Source organism: Pseudorca crassidens, chromosome 2 (genome assembly GCF_039906515.1).
Source record: "Pseudorca crassidens isolate mPseCra1 chromosome 2, mPseCra1.hap1, whole genome shotgun sequence".
Taxonomy (NCBI): Eukaryota; Metazoa; Chordata; class Mammalia; order Artiodactyla; family Delphinidae; genus Pseudorca; species Pseudorca crassidens.
In genome coordinates, this window is record NC_090297.1 from 107775549 (window position 1) to 107795352 (window position 19804).

At 46.7% G+C, this 19804-nt stretch overlaps 1 protein-coding gene across 2 annotated transcripts; it reads left to right on the forward strand.

The window, feature by feature from the left end:
• Positions 1-12663: 12663 nt before the first annotated feature.
• Positions 12664-19638, forward strand: CA14 (carbonic anhydrase 14). Of its 2 annotated transcripts, none has more exons than XM_067727627.1 (12): positions 12664-13381; positions 13542-13645; positions 15617-15637; positions 16602-16781; positions 17294-17436; positions 17663-17758; positions 17954-18020; positions 18218-18375; positions 18484-18604; positions 18824-18844; positions 18970-19054; positions 19177-19638. In XM_067727627.1, exons 2-12 carry the CDS (start codon positions 13591-13593, stop codon positions 19238-19240), a joined length of 1011 nt encoding a protein of 336 aa, XP_067583728.1. In that variant the 5' UTR covers positions 12664-13381; positions 13542-13590; the 3' UTR covers positions 19241-19638. The 2 variants fall into 2 exon arrangements, with proteins under 2 accessions (XP_067583728.1, XP_067583729.1); XM_067727628.1 differs by having other exon boundaries at positions 13584-13645.
• The last annotated feature ends 166 nt before the right edge of the window (positions 19639-19804 follow it).

Genomic DNA, 19804 nt, shown 5'->3' on the forward strand with positions numbered 1-19804 from the left:
TTGTAGCTACATGGATGGACCTAGAGATTATCATACTAAGTGAAGTAAGTCATAAAGAAAAAGACAAATACCATTTGATATCACTTATATGTGGATGCTAAAATATGACACAAATGAACTTATCTATGACACAGAAACAGACTCATAGGCATAGAGAACAGACTTGTGGTTGCCAAGAGGGAGGGATGGATTGGGAGTTTGGGACTAGCAGATGCAAACTATTGTATATAGAATGAATACACAACAAGGTCCTATTGTATAGCACAGGGAACTATATTCAATATCCTATAATAAACCATAATAGAAAATATGAAAAAGAATATATATATAGGGACTTCCCTGGTGGCTCAGTGGTTAAGACATCACACTCCCAATGCAGGGAGCTGGAGTTCGATGCCTGGTCAGGAAACTAGATCCTACAGGCATGCTGCAACTAAGAGTTCACATGCCACAAATAAAGAGCCTGTGAGCCGCAACTAAGGAGCCTGCCTGCCACAACTAAGACCTGGCGCAACCAAAAAAATAAATAAAAGAATATATACATATATATATAACTGAATCACTTTGCTGTACAGCGGAAACTAACACAACATTGTAAATCAACCATACTTTAATTTTTTTAATTTCTTTAAATTAAAAAAAAAAGAAATAGAATCAGGAAAAAAGCCAAACTTGTGAAGTAAAACATGTTTTAAGCTGAAGTAATGAGGCAGGGTTTAAATGGTAGAATAAAGAGTGAGGTTAAGGATTCAGGAGTAAAGGAGCAAGGAGTGGAATGAATGAGAGGACAGTTCAGAACCCTCCTTTAATGCACCAATAAGAAGCATGCATCAGGATATTATTAACTCAACATCTTTAACGTTCAAAAACTAAAGTCATTTCCGCTGCCGAATATCTTCTGTTGCCTCTCCAGATCCACTCTTCACCCTTCTCCACCCTGCTCTGCTACCCAAAACCCACGTGAACTGCATCCAGTCCTATGACTTCCTGCATTTGGTCCATGGGGGAGGGGCACTGACAGGAAATTGGAAGTCTGCAGGAGACTGAGTTTGGAGTATTTTTTCCCCAACTGCCTCTGTGTCAGGTGGGTACAAGAGGACCAACTCCTTCTACTGAAAGCCACAGATCTGTTTGGGGCTATAGCCAACACTGTGATGCACCACCCAGATTTTCCTTCAGGAACGAGGACTTATTCCATGGTACTGGGAGTACTGCCGGAAGATGACCTTCAGCTGTCAGTACTTGTAGGGGTTGCCTCAGCTGAAGAAAGTTGCCTTGCCCAAGGTTATACCTCCTTCTGGGGGCATCCTACATCCAGTGAGTGATCAACACGGGGGTATAAAGGCCCAGCCAGCCCTTTTTCCCTGACAAAACTCATTCATCCAGCTCTAGAGCACCCCCAGGGGTTGACTGAGAATTTTGTTGGACTGCATTGCCATTCAGTTTCTCCCACAGCTTAATCCTGCTTCCTTCTCCTCCCTTCCACAGGTATTGGTCCCAAGAGCATTCCCCTGAAAATATCAGTAAATATCCCGAATGCTATTTCCATCTCACAGTTGAGTTCCTAGGGAACCAAACATGTGACAGAGCCCCTCTCCACATAGCTACCCTCTGAGAAAGCCCAAACTGACCTATGGGAGAAACTACATGGAGAAGCCTCCAGCCTACATGGAGAGGTGAGAGGTACCCAGCCAGCCCTCAGTTTCTCCAGGCCCCACTGTTTCCAGCTCCAGCCACTGTCTGATTGCAACCACATAAGAAATCCAGAGCCAGACCACCCAGCTGAACCTGTCCCCAATTCCTGTCCCACAAAAACCATGAGAGAGAATAAAATGATCATTTAAACCTCTAAATTCGGAGTTGTTATACAGCAATTGTAACTTGAACAACCCCCTCGATCACATTTTTCTGATCAAGACTCACTAGTGCCCTTTTGCTCTGTACTGGTGATAGTCATTCTACTCTTTTTAGTTTTTAGTTTTGCTTATGCTGTTCTTCTACTTTAACCAAAATGATTTTTACCTCCTCTGAATCCTTAGGACTTATTAAACGTATTCAGCGTTTATCCTATGCTGCCTTGCAACGTCTCATAGGTGTTATCTAATTCAATTTGCCCAACCAGATTGGAATTTCCTAGAGAAAAACCAAGTCAGTAACTTGGTTTCCTCTGGCATCACTCACAGGCCTTAGCACAGTGCTGAGCACACAGTGGGTACTCAAGACGTGTTCAGTAATTGATTATGTCTCAAATAACTCTGAGATGGTAGTTTAAATTCATACTTCCATTAGGAAATACAGAGTTTGGTTGATGCCTTCTTGAGGAATAAGTAATAGGAGCTAAGGATAACTGCAAACTTCTCTTCCTCTTAACTTTTTACCTTTCCGTTTTCCAAACTAGTTAATTCGCAGTCTCAAGACAAAACTAAGCTGGTGCAACTAATGCCAGTGCATTTTCTCCAGAGTTCAGGCTGATTTAGAACCACGAGAAACTTTTCCTACCCATACCTCTGAGAAATCCCAGAAAACCATCCAACAGGGTCGCTACTGCCCCTCTTGGCACCAGGATAGATGATCAATACTCAAAGAATATGAACAATTCTACAGGCTCATTGTGCTAATATTCTGTGAAAAGCTTCCAGGTCAACACCCGTCAAGGCAAAGTAAGTTGTTATATTTGTATAGGATCTTAGAGTTAAGGGCTATATATCTCTATATCTATATCTATACCTATATCTATAACTATCTAAAATGAGCTACCTTTCCAAAGGAAAAAAAGGAAGTTTATTGTGGCTAAATGGTGGGGTAAATTGTCTCCAAAGATGGCCATGGATGATTTCTCCCACCCTGTGCATATATGGCACTCATCCCATCAAGAAGTGGAGTGTATTTCCCCTCCCGTTGAATCTGGGATAGCTTTGTGATTTGCTTTCACCAATAGAATGTAGTGGAAATAACACTGTGCAAGTTCTGGGCCTAGCCCTTAAGAGGCCTGGTATTTTCTGTTTTTGCTCTCTTAGGGATCAGTTCTCAAATAAAGAAGTTCAACTAGGCTGCTGGAGAGAGAGGCCATATTTAGAGAGAGGCCCTAGAGGATGAGAGACTATAAAGAGAAAGAGAGCCCAGACATCCCCCAAGCTGTCCCAGCCGCCCCCGTGGAGGTCCCAGCCATGTGAGTGAAGCCATCTTGGATCGTCCAGCCCTTGTCAAGCTGTCCCAGCCAACATCATGTGGAGTGGAGATGAGCCATTCTACCATGCCCTGCCCAAATTTCAGAATCTTAAGTAAATAAAGCATGGTTTTGGTTTTTTTTTTTCCCGGCCACACCGCACGGCCTGCAGGATCTTAGTTCCCTGACCAGGGACTGAACTTGGGCCTGGCAGTGAAAGCACCAAGTCCTAACCACTGGACCACCAGGGAGTTCCCAGCACAGTTGTTGTTGTGGGGTTTTTTTGGGTTTTTTTTTGTTTGTTTTTTTTGGTTGTGTTGGGTCTTCGCTGCTGCACGCAGGCTTTCTCCAGTTGCAGCGAGCAGAGGCTACTCTTCGTTGCCGTGCACGGGCTTCTCATTGCAGTGGCTTCTCGTTGCAGAGCACGGGCTGTAGGCATGTGGGCTTCAGTAGTCACGGCACGCGGGCTCAGTAGTTGTGGCTCGCGAGCTCAAGAGCACAGGCTCAGTGGTTGTGGCGCACGGGCTTAGTTGCTCCGCGGCATGTGGGATCTTCCTGGACCAGGGATTGAACCCATGTCCCCTGCATTGGCAGGTGGATTCTCAACCACTCAACCACTGCACCACCAGGGAAGCCCCACGGTTGTTATTTTAAACTACTCAGTTTTGAGGTGATTTGTTAGCAATGGATAACTAAACAATAGCAAAACTAGGGATACACTCAAGGTCCTACGATTAGTGCTTTGTGAGGATGAATCTGAAACCCGGTTCCTCTGATCAAAGTTCACATCTTTTTCCGAAGGTGACCATTATAATCCTGTTTAATTCATGTACACAAAATGTTCTGCTCCCTAAAATATTCTTACCCCATTAATGCCCAAAATGCCACACATAGATATTCAATCTTATGACCCCTGTTGAGATGTAAGAACTCCACTAAATTTTAATTTAGTTGAAGATATTTATCAGATTTTTTTTGAGAAAAGGGTTTGATTGGCACCATGAATACTATAAAATGATTGAACTGCCACACATTTTCCAGGTTTTTTCCAATCTCATTCTTTCTTTAATTTGGGAACCTTTTCTCTGTAGGGATTTTCAGTGAGTGGCGAAAAGGGAAGCATACCATTACAATAAACTCTTGAGTTTTGCTGTATGAATACCAAATTCTAGGAAATATCTGCAAAAGGATAAAATTCTAGGTTGATATTCCCCAGTTTGAGTCACCTCTTTATGAGGTGTACAAAGGGAGTACAAAACAGTTTTAACATTAGTCAAAGTAAAACAAAATTGGGAGAGTAAGTCTCCTAGAAATAAATCTATATTGCAATATCAAATAGAAATGATTTAGAGATTTTGCACTCTAAGAATTATTGCATCATTGCATTTCTCCAGTAGCACAGATAATAGTTACCTTAAAAAAAATGTGTAACCTTGATAACAAGGTAACTTTCAAAAAATAACTTGAAACTTCTAGTTAAACATGGAGAATTTAATATAGTACATACTTACCTCCATTCTTTCCCAAACCTACTAAAATGACTTTGAAGGAATAAACTTAAACCCAAAATGACAAAGAGACTGAACAAGTAGAAGACAGTTGATGAGAGAGCCCAACAAAATTATGGAATCTGTGAAGCTGATGAACCATGTAGTTCAGAAAGTCTTTCTCCTCACTTCTGATGTTTTCCTTCTTGAAAAAAAAGAGCTCAGTTAGTACAGCTGGGCCTCTCCCAGTCCTTTGTTCATCCACCCTAAGTGGAGTATTCCACTTCCTTCCATCCTCTGTGTTCCTGGGAGAGAGAGCCTGTTCATCAGAACACACATTCTGCTGTGTTCCTCCACACTGAGGTCTGCCCCAATCCAGGCTGCCTGATTCTGGGGTACAGTTAGCAGGCCCACTGACTGTCAAACTAAGCTGCATCCTCCAATCTGGCCTCCAACAGTAACAAAGGAGATATGTTGACCTCCATATTTACTTTTTGCTTTATTTCTCAACTTGTTCAGGATGCTTGCACAAAGAAGGAATGCTATTATTGGGACCCCCTCAGAGACCCCATTAGACTAGAGGTAATTGTCTTAGCAGAGAGGAGAAAGTTGAAACCTTACTGCCTGCAGGAGATTGAGAGACAAACTGATTTACACTGTAGAACCCCACAAAGATTTTGAATTTGGAAACACTAAGAATCCTTGAAGATGAGGGTGAGCATAGGGCTAAAACAGAAGAAACAGGGCTTCCCTGGTGGCGCAGTGGTTAAGAATCCGCCTGCCAATGCAGGGAACACGGGATTGAGCTCTGATTCGGGAAGATCCCACATGCCACGGAGCAACTAAGCCCATGTGCCACAGCTACTGAACCTGTGCTCTAAAGCCCGCGAGCCACAACTACTGAGCCCTCATGCCACAACTACTGAAGCCCACACACCTAGAGCCTGTGCTCCACAACAAGAGAATCCACCGCAATGAAAGGCCCGCACACCGCAACGAAGAGTAGTCCCCGCTCGCCGCAACTAGAGAAAGCCCATGCACAGCAACGAAGACCCAACGAAGCCAAAAATAAATAAATAGTACACACCCCAAATTAAACCCAAAATGAAATATCACTACACACCTATTAGATTGGCTACTTTTTTTTCAACTGACTGTATCAAGTGCTGGAGCAACCAGAGCTCTCAAACACTGCTGGTGGGAATAAAAAACACTATGAAGAACAGTTCGGCAGTTTTCACAAAGTTAAACATACACTTACCACACGACCCAGCACTAGGTATTTAGTTAAGAACAATAAAAACATACGTCCACTCAAAAACCTGTACTTGAATGTTTATAGTGGTTTTACTTGTGGTTCCTGAAAACTAAAAACAGCCCACATATTCTTCAACTAGTGAATGGATAAACCAACTGTGTACAACTGTATAACAGAAAAACTCAGCAGTAAAATGAAGCAAACTCCTGATACGCAACAACATGAATGAATGCTGAGTGAAAGAAACCTGACTCAAAAGGCTACATGCTGTATAATTTAATACATAAGACATTCTGGAAAAGGCAAACTTATAGGGTGAGAAACAGATCAGGAATTATGTCCGGGACAGGGTGATGTCCTGATTATGATGGTGGTTACACGGCTTTATGCATTTGTCAAAACTCACAGAACTCTACACTAAAAAGGGTGGGGCTTCCCTGGTGGTGCAGTGGTTGAGAGCCCGCCTGCCGATGCAAGGGACACGGGTTCGTGCCCTGGTCCGGGAAGATCCCACGTGCCACGGAGCAGCTGGGCCCATGAGCCATGGCCGCTGAGCCTGCGCGTCCGGAGCCTGTGCTCCGCAATGGGAGAGGCCACAACAGTGAGAGGCCCGCGTACCGCAAAAAAAAGAAGGGTGAATTTTACTCCATGTAAATTACACCTCCAGAAACCTGATTTTAACAAAAGGAATGAGTTTGAAATTTTTCATAATAAAGAGTTTTTTTGAAAAGTATACACCCTCTTTCAATTCTACTTCTAGGAAAGAGTTGGACAAATGTGTAAATATATATGAACAAGAATATTCTGATTGAAGTATTGTTTGTCATAGGTAAAAATTTTTTAAAAAATGAAAAACACCTACCAGTCCAAAGGCAGAGGATTAGTTAAACACATTGGGTTTCTACTATACAATACTATGCAGTTTAAATTGCTGACAGGGATATATATTTATTGACATAGAAGAATGTTCACAAAGTAGTGTCAAGAAAAAAGGTTATAGGCCCATTATGTATATAGCTTGGTCCTATTTTTGTAAAAAAAATAATATTTATACACACAAAATATATGCATTTAGATATAGCGTCATAGAAAAAAGATTGTAAGTAGAATGGTAACAGTGGTTATCTCTAATTAGGAGAATTTTGAGTGATGTTATTTTTCTTTTTTGCTTTTTGGAATCTTCTCTTTTCCTTAAAATAATCAGGTATTATTTGTATATTGTAAAATAATAATTAAGAGGAAAAGTGACAAGCCATTGCTAAGATCTGATATTCTCTACCATTCTGGAGCCAACTCCAACATTTCCTTTTTATTTTTTAAAAAAGGAACAAAAAGAAATTCTTGCCAATGTGCATGGATTTGTAACCAGCCAGTGATGGTGCTATTTAAATAAAATATATGTAATACATGAAACAATAAGCATGTTTGATGGTAGAAAAATGGGGAGAATGCAGGATCTATGAGCTCATAAATAACTGCATTTCACTTTTGCAGGTATTGCCTTACAAATGACTCGAACCTTTAAAAAAAAAAAAAAAGGTTTGTTGGTTTTGTATTTGTATTTCCTCCTCAAAGCAATGACTCCCCACCAGCTACAGGGAATTAACTGAGGCAGAAGCAGCCAGAGTCAAAAATGTCATCTGTTTCCTTTAAAGGTTTTTTTTGGTTTTGTTTTTAAAGTATCTTACATTTTGAGTGGTGGGTCTGTCAGAGCCTGCTGCTTTGTCCTAGTAATATTTCTACATGACCCCAGCCAAGCCACTTTACCTTTCAAGACTCAAGCTCTTTTTTTTTTTTTTTTGCGGTAGGCGGGGCTCTCGCTGTTGTGGCCTCTCCCGTTGCGGAGCACAGGCTCCGGACGCGCAGGCTCAGCGGCCATGGCTCATGGGGCCAGCCGCTCTGCGGCACGTGGGATCCTCCCGGACCGGAGCACGAACCCGTGTCCCCTGCATCGGCAGGCGGACTCTCAACCACCGTGCCACCAGGGAAGCCCTCATGCTCTTTTTAAAAAAAAAGAAGTATAGATATTTTGAAGCAAATAAAATGTCGATGAAAGCACAGCAAGCTCTTCTCCTTTAAGGTTTCAAAGAAAACCCAAATCATTTGTCACAATCTGATCTGAGAACAGACTTCTTATTTGGGGGATGATTAAACCAGTAATAAGCTACCATCGTCACAAGATTTTGCTATATTATCATCTGATTCCTATTCCTATAGCAATTCAGACATAACAATTCTTTAAAAAACAAAGAAAAATATCTTTAACTAGAATCTTCTCACTATTGAAGGGAAGTGGCATAAGTGTTACTGTCTTTTGCTTGGGTTGGAACACAACCTTCATTTGAGTTAGATGAATGGTAGAGAATAAAAAGAAAAGGGAGAAGTCAGGCAGAATAAGGAGGCCACCAGAGTAGATGGAACAAATTATTATAATTCCAGGGCACCATGATATCCTTCCTTGCAGAGGAAGCAGTTTATTAAATATAATAAGGAGAATCCTGCTTTGACATAACGTATCCTTTGGCGTCATCTCAGAGACAGTGAAGCATGGGTCTGCCTGCTGTGGAGTGCACTTTTTCTGTTCTCATATATAACTATAGGCCCTGGTTACGCACCCATCCTGTGGAAAGATTGTTGACATCAGCTAAAGAAAATCTCACTGCCAATTGTCCACCCCCCTTGGTTCACATAACACTTTGTTCTACCACTATTTAGAACTTCTCACTGTTGTATTCTAGTAATTGGGTAAGGGATCTGCATCCCCTAAAGAGATTGTGAAGTTCTTGAGGGCTGGGATTATGTCATTAATTTTTTCTTTCTAGGGCCTGCCATGTTGCCTAGCACCTAGAAGTACTCAATATATGTTTGTAAACTAGTGAAAGTATTGTCGCTAACCTTTGCAGAAGGGACTGCAAGAACAACTCCAGATGGCTGGAATCTCTACAAAGAATGGCAAACTCCTGGGAATTCCCTGGCAGTCCAGTGGTTAGGTCTTGGTGCTTTCACTTCCGTGGCCCAGGTTCAGTCCCTGGCTGGGGAACTAAGATCAAGCCAGGCCGTGCGGCAAAAAAAAGAAAGAAAAAGCAAACTCCTTACCACCTCTGCTCCTCCAATAGGTGTAGAGCACTGATTCTCAAGTGTGGGCCCTCAGACCAGTACCATCTAACAGGTCACCAGGGGACCTATTAGAAATGCAAGTCTCTGGGCCATTCTCACCTTCTGAGAAGGACCACATTCTGCCTATGGAATGTGTCTCTCTGCTTTCACTTTCAGGGATTCAAGAATCCCTCTTGAATTCTTTCCTGAGTGAAGCCAAGGACCCTCACTTGGCAGCCTGTCCCAGGAACTTGCCCAAGACCTGGGACATGACCATCCTCTTGTGCCCCATTTTCCTCCAACCTCTTTACAAAGCGTTATTAATAAATCTACTTTTTACCTATCAAAAAATGCAAATCTCTGGACATACTCCAAACCTACAGAATCAGAAACCTTCGGTCAGAGGCCCAGAAATCCGAATTTTAACAGGCTTTCCAGGTGATTCTGATGTACAATGACGTTTGAAAACCAAAAAGAGAAAGTTCAATGGCGCCTATGTCCTTTTTCTGGTTTAGCTTAGCAGCTCTATGACTAGCCATGGGAGAATCCATAAATCCTTCAAAACTCAGTCTTTATAGGGTATAACAAGAGAGTTGAAATGATGCCTGAGGACCCTCCTGGCCTAAAATTCTGGGAAAAGGCAGAAAGAAAGTAAATAAATATTCCAGTGACTAGACTCATTCATTCAATCAGCAAATATTTATGTACCAGGCAGTGTTCTGAGCATGGAATCAATGCATGACACAAAGTTACTCCTTTTTAATTAAAGTTGCAACATTTCAGACCACAAACTTTGACCTGTCTTCTGTCTACAAGATTCTCATACTGCATCTGTCATGCGATGTGAACTGGAAAACTGAGAAAATGATCCAGAGTTCTGACCAGCCCCTCCCCCAAATTACTTTGACTTTAATTCTTGAAAGCTTTTGTGTTTGCTTAAGGGCCTTCAGTACCAGTGTGTTAGAAGACAAGCGTGTGATAATAAATGTGATTATCCAAATAGACTATCTCTATGTTACTATGTTACTCTATGTTACTACTCTGTGTTACTATGTTACTCACGGCGCAAAGTTGCTTGCCCTTTTAGGAAACTGAATCCATCTAATTCTGTCTCCTCATAGATTCTCTCTTCTAGGCAATTAGTCACCACCTGTACTGTTTGAGCAAATTTCTGTGTTGACCATTCCTCTTTCCTTTTGATCTGCCTCCCTCCCTCGCTGAACTCTCATATTCCCCACCACACAAACTCAGAGCACTTAGTGGGTTACTGCAAGGTGTTTTAGACTATTTACCGTATTTAGTAAGTTTAAATATCCTTTTAAGAAAGGACCCTTTAAGGGACTTCCCTGGTGGAGCAGTGGTTAAGAATCAGCCTGCCAATGCAGGGAACATGGGTTCGAGCCCTGGTCCGGGATCCCACATACCGCGGGGCAACTAAGCCCGTGCACCACAATTACTGAGCCTGCACTCTAGAGCCCGTGAGCCACAACTACTGAAGCCCTCAAGACACAACAACTGAGGCTGCGTGCCACAACTACTAAAGCCCACGCGCCTAGAGCCCGTGCTCTGCAACAAGCCACCGCAATGAGAAGCCCATGCACCGTAACGAAGAGTAGCCCACGCTCGCCGCAGCTAGAGGAAGACCCAACGCAGCCAAAAATAAATAAATAAATAAATTTATTAAAAAGAAAAAAAAGGACCTCTTAAGAAAGAAACAAACCCTTGGGACTTACGTTGTGGTCCAGTGCTTAAAACTCCACGCTCCCAATGCAGAGGGGCCAAGCTCGATCCCTGGTCAGGGAACTAGATCTCACATGCATGCCACAACAAAGATCCCACGTGCCGCGACTAAGACCCGGCACAGCCGAGTAAATAAATAAATAAAACAAGGCAAGAAAAAACAAACCCAAAAGTCACCACACTTGGATACCTTTGACTCTCTGACTGGTTCATATTTCACTGCATTTGGAAGGACAGGAGATGGCGCCAGAAGGCAGCAGAACTTGGTTTTAGCAGGGTTTCAGCCAACCCCAGAGTGAGCAAAGGGCTAGAGGGAGAAGTAGGAATTAAAACAAAGGCGTCAGAGTTTGAGTAGCAACTGTGGGGGCGTTTTTTTATTTTAACATGTAGGGGTCCTCCTGACACTACTCCAAATCAGCCTGGTGACAACAGGAATATCCACAGTAAAGCCAAAGGTAAAAATAAAGGTAACTCCAATAAAAATTTTAAAAAATAAATAAATAAAGGCAAGTGCCTGGAGTTTGCCTCCTTTCCGCCTCTCTCCTAGATACCAGGGCCTTCGTCCTTTTGGGAAGCATGAGGGCCTGGAGGGACTGCTCACTCAGAAGTGGGAAGATGCTGATTTGGGGCTAAGACATCTTTGTGAAACATTATTCAGTTGTGTAGGCAAAATGCCAAAGCCCACCAGTAGTGAAACACTTCCCAGAAGGAATCACACACAAAACATTTTGAATTGAAACTTTAAAAATTAAAAAATTCATAGACAACCAGGAGGTGGCGCCTGGTAAGACACGTTACCTACCTTGGGAGGCTGCATCACAGCCCCAGACACTCCAGGGGAACTCTGTCCTGGCAGAGGTCATTCTGTCCGGGCCTCTTCTTTCCTACCTTGCAAAAGATGTCTCTGCTTTCTTTCTTTTTTCTGTTCCTCTGTGTTAACTGTCCTGATTCCCAGGAAGTATAATTTACACTTTAAGCCTTTTCTTCTTCTTAGATGGGATGAGTGGGGCTTTGGGGGAACATTGAAACATAAAACTTATCTGTAAGGGAAAAGTAATTCGGAGGGTGATGAAAGAATTAAAAAGGAAATGACATCTGCAAAATGGTTTTGCTTTGCAGATCAACCACAGTGGACAGAAAAGCATGGTAGGCTCCTGTCTCTGCAGGGGCTGATGATCTAGCAGATGCATTATTCTGTTCACTTGGCTTTTATCCTGCACCCTTATTTAGCTTCCGCTCCCTTTGTTTTGGCTATTTATTGCTACTTGGCAGAAGCAAGGAGGGCAGAAGGAGCTCAAACGGGTGCATCTTTCTGGCTGTGACTCCGGTGAAGGGTATCAGGAAAAAGAGATTTCAAAGTCTGGCCTGAAGTTATCTTTGGGTTTCACATTCTGTAGTGAGGGATTTAGGATGTACATTCCAATCGGGATTTCCAGTCCCGTGGGGGAACAAACACCAGCCCACATTCCTGAGACTCGGCAGCCTCTATGCTCCACTTGCCCAGTTCTCTGGTGGCAGGTTTCACTCAGTCCCAAAAGTCCTGCCTCAGCCCTTTGTTGGGCAGGAGGGAAGACCCTGGGCCCCTCTTCCACTCCAACAGGATCACATGGTCTCTCTCTGCTCCCTCCCCTCTCTTGCCCTGGAGTCCGCCTTTTTTCTGATGGTGGTAGTGATTGTTTCTAAGGTCACCCCGTCTCTCCTCCTGCCCTGGCCACCGTGCCAGGGGTCAGTGTCCTCTTTGGTGACAAAAGCCGCCCTAGATCTGGGCTCCCTGGGGAGGGAGATGGCTGGGCCTCACAGTTGGAGCCGCTGTCTCTCCAGGGTGTTGCTGCAGCCCCGCCCCCCGCTGGGCACACAAATGGGCTTTATTCAGCAAACAAAACCACCCCCCTCCCAGGCCACACAGGCACGTGGACCCAGCCTCACCGTGGGAAGCCGGTGGTGACAGGCGCAGGAGAAGGAGATCGCTCCAAACGAATTCCCTTTGCCTCACTTCTCTTCCTTATTTTCCACACCCCACGTTCTGGTCCTTGACTTCCTCCCCTCCACCCGCACCCTGAGTCTCCCAGCTCCTTCTCGTTTACCTCTCTCCTAACTCTGCACTCTTCCTATTCCAGGGCACTCACATTCTGCAGGGCGTGGGGAACGGGTCCTCCCACCATCTGCCCTACACCATCCAGGGAGTTGCTCCTCAGAGGAGAAGCCAGATGGGGAATAAGAAGCCCTGAGGGAGCTGGATGGGACCCCAGAGGATCGGACCCCCAAACCCTCCGTTCCTGCCCCCGCCCATTCCAGGGGACACCCTTCTCAACAGTGTCTGTGTGAATAGCAGAGGAAGGAAGAGCTCACCCCAGCTGCGCTCCTGAGCCAGGGCCAGGTCCCCTGCGAAACCCGCTGTGCTGCGCTCTGAGCGAGGCCATCCTGCATGCTTAATCGGCTATTTAAGGAGCTGTTCGCCAACAACCCAGACAGTCCCCACTCCCCACGTACACCCGTCCAGAGCCACCTTAAAAGAGGGAGGCAATTGTGAAGTAGCTGGCCAGCAAGTGGAGTGAAGACTGCAGAGGGAGATAAAAAAGAGAGGGCAGAAAGAGAGGCAGAGAGAGATTTATCCTGGGAACCCGGAAACTCACGGTACCCCACTGAAAACCAAATCCCCTGGAAGCCCGCAGAGGCACAAAGAAAGCAAGAGAAAAAGATAAATACACTCAACTCCAGGAAACTTCTCTTCTCTCTCCCCCACCCCTCCGCCTCTCTCTCTCCCCTCCTCTCTTCCCCCCTCTCCCTGCCCTAGTCCTCTAGTCCCCAAACTCCCAGTACCTTGTGTTTCTTCCAGGGATACCATGTTGTTCTTCACGCTCCTGCTAGAGGTGATTTGGACCCTGGCTGCCAACGGGGGTAGGTACATCTGGATGTCTGTGTGTGTGTCTGTGTGTGCTGATGTACACATGTTGCCATGCATGCTTAATGGAGGAGGAGGAGTGTAAGAGGAAGCCTAGGGCTGGAATAATAGGCTCAGGGATGCAGGGGAAAAGACAGGACTGGGGAGGAGACCACTTTCCTTCTTTTCCCTTTGCCATTCCAGCCTTGCTGTTCGTGGGGATGGGGGCAAACTAGCCTGGGTCAGGATGTGTACACACACTGCGGGAGTCACTTTGCAGGCTGCAAATTCTCTCCGGAGCTCCTTCCCCCACTGCCCTGGTCCCAGGCAACCCTCCTGGTCTTCTTTATCTACAAACTCATCCAATTAGGGAGCCAAAGAGGCCTGGAGTGAAAGGATAGAGGACTGATGGGGTGGGGGGAATACTCCTGCCTCCTGCCAAACTCACACCCTGATCCCTGACTATGAACCTCATGGCCAAAGTCCCCTCTCGGTTCCATGGGGCGACTAATTTCCCGTTTTTTCCTGAAAGCTGTAGCAATAACAGTCAACACTCTTGGGCCCTTTACAATTTACACAGGACTTTCAGGAACTCCCAGGAGAGGAGGATGGACTCTTGAGGGGGAACAGGCCGAGGTGCTCCAGGAATGTCCCCAGAACCCCTAGCCCTCATTTTTGTGATCCCTGTGCCTAGCACATAGCAGGTGTGTAATTAAAATTTGTTGGAAGAACAGGATGAGGGGGGTATCTAGAGGGCAGAAGGGGAACACAAAGAAGATGATGGTGAGGGGCACCCAGCCGAGGAGAGTTGTAAATTGCACCTGAGGAGAAAGGAACCAATTGGGGAAAAGGAGGAAGAGATGTAAAACTACTGTGCTGAGGATTTGGTGGGAGGGGAAGGGCAAGGCTCTCAGCCTGCCCAGAACCAGGGAATTCGAGTTGTTGAAGTGTCCCACTGAGCTGGTGAGTGAGAGGCTGCCTCCAGCCCTCCCTTGCCCTGCTTTTCAGAATTGTCTGAACGAAGGGATGGGCCAGGAGAAGAGCCCAACGATGAGATCAAGGATATCTTAGAAGTCTGAGGGGTTTGTTTAAGGGAATAAGAGAGAGAGAGAGAGAGACAGGGAGGAAGTTAGAATTTTTCTCCAAAGTTTCTAGCAGTTTGAATAATGCAGAGACAACCCACAGGAAGGCCTCCCTTTCCCCTTGAAGCAGTTTGGCCCTGGGTGAGAGCTGGACCAGCAGGCCCCCGACCTTTTAGCTGGAGACAGGACTGCACGAGAGCCTGGCATGTGACCCAGCTGGCAGTGCCCTTTTCCACACACAACGCTTCACTTTCATCCTTGTCCCTGCCAGCCTGGCGGCCTGTGCCCACCCACTACCCTCAACGTGGAGCGGACCCTGCCCGATTCCCACCTTCCCCAGCCATCTGGGAATCTAGGGAGCAGAGGTTCCTGGTGATGGGGAAAGTTTCCTTTAGAGTTCCTGGGACCAGAGGAGGAACTTAAATGTTAATTCACAGCTCAGTGCCTTCTTTCGTGCAATGCTTCCAAGCAAAGGAATAATGGCCCTCTCCCCTCAGCAGCACTGCCCGCCCACGCTGAACTCCTTGCCCCTCTCTTTGTTCCAGTCCCTTTCTTCCAAACCCTACACCGTCACCTCAGCCCCATCTTCTAAGAGTTAGATTGGCTTGGCAGAGGCTGTAGAAAAGTGAGGGTTGGGTATTTTGCACATTTGGATCCAGGTTAATTTTAGTCTCCTGGCTTTATCTCTTTTCATTTCTCCTCCCCCTTTACTCAGCGAGCACAAGCACAGCCTGGTTGGTGATTTTAAATAGGGCCCCCCCCACCCTCGACCTTTCCACCGAGGTGTCCAGTTTCAGGGCTTCCTTTGGGAAGTGGTAGAGCAGAGGGAGGAGAAAGGGGGGCGGGGTGGAGGAGGGCCCTGCCCCAGGCTGCGCTGGCTGTAACTCAAATTATTCTGCCTTGCAGGTCAACACTGGACATATGACGGTGAGAGCAGAACCCAAGGCCTACCGACACCCCTTTCCCACTGGGACCTCTTCACCTGGCGGGAAGACTTAGCCACGTGGGTTGGGAGGTTTCCTCCAGCTTCTCACCCTAGCTCCTTCCTTCCCCGACTCCCCATGCCCCAGCTTTCACATATATGATTCCTAGACGCTGTTCTAACAATCAAATCCCACACACCCTGATTCAGCAGAAAAACCAGTTATGTCCTCAGTCAATCTGTGCGGGAATTAGGGAGCTGGAGTGGAAAGGGAACTGGGTGGGGAAAGGCGCCATAAGCTTAGCTGCCAATTCTCCTCCTGGCTCGCTTTCTATCCTGATGGATCCTACCCCCACCTGAATCTGGAATTGGGACAGAGCTTGAGGTCAGGGGTGAGGAAGAGGTCGGCAGGACAGTTTGTGACCCTGGCAGAGGTGGAACCCGATTCCTTTGCGTTTCTGATTAATAACTTAAACCGAATTCCAGAGTCAATGCAAGGTCCAGTGCGAAAGCAAGAAGTGAATGATGGAAAGTCAGCAGATCTGAATCTTAAGGCCACCTGATAGGGGGGCCCCAAGGAGACCCTACCTCTCTAGGACCATTTCATTTCCCCAGTTTTCCTGCTCCTACTCAAATCCCACCTTTCTGGGTATGCGGGCTTTCTATCCATCCCCTCTTCCTCTCATTTAGCTTTCTTGTCTTCCAACAAGAAGACAAGTAAGTAAAAGCAACTGCTCCCCGTTCATCAGGAGAGCTGGGGAATCATCACTGCCTCTGCGTAGGTGAAGGGACTGCAGCAGCAAGTCCAGGAGGGGCTCCTTGCTCACCCAGCCCCGCACACCTGGGGGCTTCATCTGGGGTGGAGAGAAGTGCATTTCTGCCTCCACACGGGTAAAGCTGGGTGAAGGGTTGCTGAAGGGTGGTTAGGGGCTGGAGGACAGGACAGATGTCTGTGGTAACCCCCACCAGGTCCACATGGTCAAGACCACTGGCCAGCCTCTTACCCTGAGTGTGGAAGCAACGCCCAGTCCCCCATCAACATTCAGACAGGCAGTGTGACTTTTGACCCTGAGTTGCTACCTCTGCAGCCCCATGGATATGAAGAGCCTGGCACCGAGCCTTTGGACCTGCACAATAATGGCCACACAGGTAAAAAGACCAGGCCTCCAAGGAGATATAAGCTCCAGTTCCAATCTTAGGAGTCAGAAGTGAAGAAGCATTCTCCTAACTTCTAAATTCTCAGAAGGTTTCATCTGTAAATTTGGAGACATGAGAATGGGGATCAGGCTCCTGTAGCCAAAGGTGGGAACTGAATGTGTAAGATCAAGCTTTATGGGTGGGTTAGCATCATAGCATTGACTAGATCTTTACGAGAAAAGCAGTGGCTAGGACTTCCAGCCAGTGGTCCAGTGGTTAAAACTCCAAGCTCCCACTGCAAGGGGGCACGGGTTTGATCCCTGGTCGGGGAACTAAGATCCCACATGCCGCACGCAGGGTGCGGCCAAAAAGAAAAAAGAAAAGCAGTGGCCTATGGGAAGAAGTGGGTGATGTGCAGGGAGACAGAAAAGGCTGGCCAAATCTCCCCAAAGTGGTGGCAACCCAGGGGTGGGAACGTATCCACATTCGTCCACCAACCCTAACTCGCTCTCTTTCCCTCACAGTGCAACTTTCTCTGCCCCCAACCCTGTATCTGGAAGGACTTCCCCGAAAATACGTAGCTGCCCAGCTCCACCTGCACTGGGGTCAGAAAGGATCCCTGGGGGGGTCAGAGCACCAGATCAATGGCGAAGCCACAGCTGCAGAGGTACCAGGGAGCAAAGCCTGGATTAGGACACAGTGGTAGGCACTGTCGGTGCCAGGGGAAAGGAAGGATCTGGAAACTGGGGAAAGTCATACTTGGGGGAAAAGGGCAAGCTCTGTGGGACAGATTTAGGGCGTGCTAGAGGTGGTGGTGGTGGCTAGGATAAAAGCTTTTGGGAGGGGGTGGTGGAGAAACATTAAATGATTCAATTCCCTCTCCCCTCCCTCAGCTCCACATCGTACATTATGATTCTGATTCCTACGAAAGCTTAAGTGAGGCTGCTCAGAGGCCTCAGGGCCTGGCTGTCTTGGGCATCCTCATTGAGGTCAGTGGCCCCCAATCCCTCCTTGGTCTCTCTCCACTTCCTCTGCATCCCTCAGTCCTATTTTGCCCATGTGTGCTGCTGGTCGCCCTCCCAAGACAAGTCAGCAACCCATTCTGACTATTTATCCTATACACAAGTGTCTTACTCCAAACATGGACTCATCCCGAACTCTCTCACCCTTTCCTCCCCATACAGGTGGGTGAGACTAAGAATCCAGCTTATGAACACATTCTGAGTCACTTGCATGAAATCAGGCATAAAGGTGAGCCCTAAAAAGCTATCTTAAGACAAAGTAACATTAATTAGGCTTCAGGGAAATTTCTCAAAAAGGCCTGAGAGGCCTGGAACGAGGCAGTGAGTTGGGGCTGGAGGTAGGTAGGGTGTTCGCTTCTAGGAGCCCTGTCTAGGTAAGCGAGGGTGCAGTGAGAGGGAGATGAGTCCTAGTCTGTTCTTGCCCAGATCAGAAGACCTCAGTGCCTCCCTTCAACCTGAGAGAGTTGTTCCCCCCACTGCTGGCGCAGTACTTCCGTTACAATGGCTCGCTCACCACACCGCCCTGCTACCAGAGTGTGCTCTGGACGGTCTTCAGTCGAAGGGCCCAGATTTCAATAGAACAGGTGAGTGGTGGAGAGGTGAGACAGCAGACATAGCTGTAACCTCAAACCCTTTCCCACTCCCGAGAGCGAGTGCCACTTGTCCCTTAATCCCACTCTTCTACTTCTCAGCTGGAAAAGCTTCAAGAGACACTGTTCTCCACGGAAGAGGAGCCCTCTAAGCTCCTGGTACAGAACTACCGAGCCCCCCAGCCTCTCAATCAGCGAACGGTCTTTGCTTCTTTCATCCAAGGTAACTGTACAGGGCTCAGAAAAGGAGACGGGAAACTGGGGGACTCAATGGCAGGAACTAGGGAACCCCTGGGAAGGAAAAGAAGGCTAACAGGGGAAGGGATTTCCAGGACTTGCTTGGACTGGGAACCATGCCCCAACCCCGAGTACTGGCACAGTGTGCTACTCCCAACTGGGGTGGGGATCTAGTCTCACTGACCCAAGTTTTCTTCCCTTACAGTGGGATCCTTGTATACCACAGGTAAGACAGGCCTACCCATGTATCGAGGGGTGGAGTGCAGGGTAGGGTTCTCCTCAGTGAGTTAGGGAAAAGCTCAATATCTATGTTAGTCTTAGGCTGACACCTTCCACCTTTATCTCTCCCAGGTGAAATGCTGAGTCTGGGAGTGGGAATCCTGGTTGGCTGTCTCTGCCTTCTGCTGGCTGTTTATTTCATTGCTAGAAAGATTCGGTGAGTTCCTATTCTCCATTCCTCCAGTCTTTTCTTTGGCGTTGAAAAGCATTCGCCTACTCCACCTCAAATCTGTTTCGCCTAGGACATTAGCCATTTCCACGAACCATTCTCCCTTTCAGGAAGAAGAGACTGGGAAACCGGAAAAGTGTGGTCTTCACCTCAGCACGAGCCACCGAGGCATAGACTCCTTCCCGGTCACCACAGATGGCTTCCCCTCGCCTATCAGGGAGCTTCTAAAGTGGGGTGCAGGGACTGGCCAGAAAATACTGTAGAAGTAGGCTGACATCCCTCCTTCCTCCAGACAGCCCCTACACAGAGGTATGGACAGGCTCTCATTCAAGGAAGAACAGAACCTTCAGCCTCTCAAAACACGTAGATAAGGACAGCCCTATGTTGACAATGCAGAGGGTGAACTGTGTTTAGTTGTAGGGGAAGCTGGGGATGTGCCCCAAAGTCCCCCACCCCCTCATCTCTGTATCCCTGTCCCGAGATATAGTACAAGATCTCCCCTTAGGAAAAAGGGTTGCTGCTGCTATGTTTTTTTCCCTCAATATATTAGGAAATTAAATTTGCCGACCCCGCCTCTGGCCTTACTTTGGGGGCTCTTGAGAATGGGAGAATTCCTTAATGCCTCAGATGGCAGAGGTGGGCAAAGGGTATGGAAAAGGACGAATGGGTGAGTAACTCCTTTTACCCCAATCCTGGAGAAGGGGAGATCCACTGCTGGAAAATGCTTAACCCAGAGCT